The sequence below is a fragment of the Myotis brandtii genome, unplaced genomic scaffold (genome assembly GCF_000412655.1).
Source record: "Myotis brandtii unplaced genomic scaffold, ASM41265v1 scaffold229, whole genome shotgun sequence".
NCBI classification, from domain to species: Eukaryota; Metazoa; Chordata; class Mammalia; order Chiroptera; family Vespertilionidae; genus Myotis; species Myotis brandtii.
The window spans coordinates 1381776-1383675 of NW_005358611.1; the positions used below are offsets into that span (position 1 = coordinate 1381776).

Here is a 1900-nt window from a genome sequence, read left to right on the forward strand (position 1 = left end):
GTGCCTCGGTGCCCATCAGGCTCCCGGCTCCTGAGCCACATCCCCCCACCCAGCTGCCCTATGGCACTAGCGCTCATAACTCCCGCCGTGTGGTGTGGGGAAGCTGGCCACTGCCCTGCCTGGACAGCAAGATGCTGGGACACTCCCAGCCTGACATTCCCGATCCCCTCAGTGCTCCTGCGCCCGCCCGGGGTGCTGGGTGGGGGGAGGGGTGTCCCCCACCAAAGGGAGCCAGCCCTCGTGTCTCCTCCACCCCGCCTTGGGCAGATGCACAAGCAGCCCCGGGCTGTGGGGCGGTGCCCTCAGCGCCTCCTGGAGCAGCGTGCCCTGTGCTTTGCCCGCAGGCGGATGCATGCACATGAAGTGCCCGCAGCCCCAGTGCCAGCTCGAGTGGTGCTGGAACTGCAGCTGCGAGTGGAGCCGCGCCTGCATGGGCGCCCACTGGTTCGACGTGTAGCTGCCACGGGCCGCTGTCCGCGCCGGAGCCCCGTGTCCAGTGGCGTCTGCCCCTCTCCCTTTCTCCACGCACACACACACACACGCACACACACACACATGCACCACACGCACATTCGCACGCACACACCTGTGCACACATAGGCACACACATGTACACAGTTCTTTCCAAAAGGACAGCAGCAGGTCTGGGCAGCTCCCAGCCTCGCGTTGATTGTGCCGGGAAAACCAGCACCACGAGGTCGAGGTCTGAGCCACGCACAGCAGCACGCAGGAGGCCTGACATCTCGGGAGCTCGAGGCTGCTGTGTAGGGACAGCACAGTCTCAGGTTTAACTCCCCGCGCTCCACCCCCAGCCGGCGCTGGGAGGAGCGATGGTGGGAGGTGCCGAGTGTCTGTCTCGGTTCTAGACTGGTGTCCACAGCCCTCAGGCCTGGACTCGCCACTCCACGCGAGGCTCCGTCTTCCCACGGAAGCGCAGCAGCAGCCGCACATGGTCCCCGGGTTCCCTTTCCGCGGGATGAGTCTCCCGCTGCACGAAGCAGGTGCCGCCCAGGAGAGGAGCCACGGGGGCCGACTCCACGGAGGAGTGTAGATCACAGGCAGAACCCCACACGCGCTGTGCGTGCCGCTTCATTAGGAGACATTTTGGAAACTGTTTTTCTGAAAATGTTACCAAACCTATCATTTGATTATGGACATTTATGCTGCAGCGTGGAGGACAAGCCAGTCCCGCCGGCTGCGCCGTGAACAGAATGGCTGAGTGCCCTGGAGGGGGCGGGTCAGCGTGGTTCCCAGCGACCCAGTGTCACGGGCCATTGAAACAGCCTCTCTCCCGGGCCTGTTGCCAGGCGGTCCCGCGCGGCCTGCCCCGCCTTCGGCCCCCCTGCTGCGCTGGTCGGATTGGGGGGGCTGGTGACTTTCCATCGATGGTCACACATCAACGAGGCGTGTGCCCGCGGGCAGAGCCCAGCGCCTGCACCGGGAGGCGGGAGGAAGTGCCTGCCTCTGCTCTCGGCTCCTCTCCTCAGGCGATGGTGACCACTCGGGCGGAACTGCCCACTGCACCTGGGCCCCTTTTCACGTGGGACCCTGGAAGCTGTCAGATCAGCAGCAGGACTTCTCCTTTGCTGAGAGGGAAGGGGAGGGGCCTCGGAAATGCCCCAAGGCCGCCTGCCCTCTTTCCCGAACCCCCACTCAGGGATAGTCCTTCCCGCTCCCCCCCCTTCTCTCTGTCAGCGTGGCCCCCAGGCCGCCGGGCTCGATGGGAAGCCCGTGGGTCGTGCAGGGATAATGGGGCCGAGGTCTGGCCGTGGGAGAGGAAGGTCCGAGGCTGAGCCACACACGCCAAGGCCGGCGTTGCTGCTCAGTCTGCAACGCTCAGGCCGGGTGTCCGTCCGACAATCCCAGCAGCAGCTGCCGGCACCGGCCCCCCCCCCGCCCC

The 1900-nt window shown here is 65.9% G+C and overlaps 1 protein-coding gene across 1 annotated transcript in view; it reads left to right on the forward strand.

Moving 5' to 3' along the window:
- PARK2 (parkin RBR E3 ubiquitin protein ligase) overlaps nt 1-1894 on the forward strand; it is a 445454-nt gene extending 443560 nt beyond the window's left edge. Inside the window, exon 13 of the mRNA XM_014539771.1 lies at nt 345-1894. Within this exon, the coding sequence (XP_014395257.1) occupies nt 345-457 (113 nt within the window). The 3' untranslated portion in view covers nt 458-1894. The remainder of the gene's footprint in view (nt 1-344) is intronic.
- Nucleotides 1895-1900: the final 6 nt, after the last annotated feature.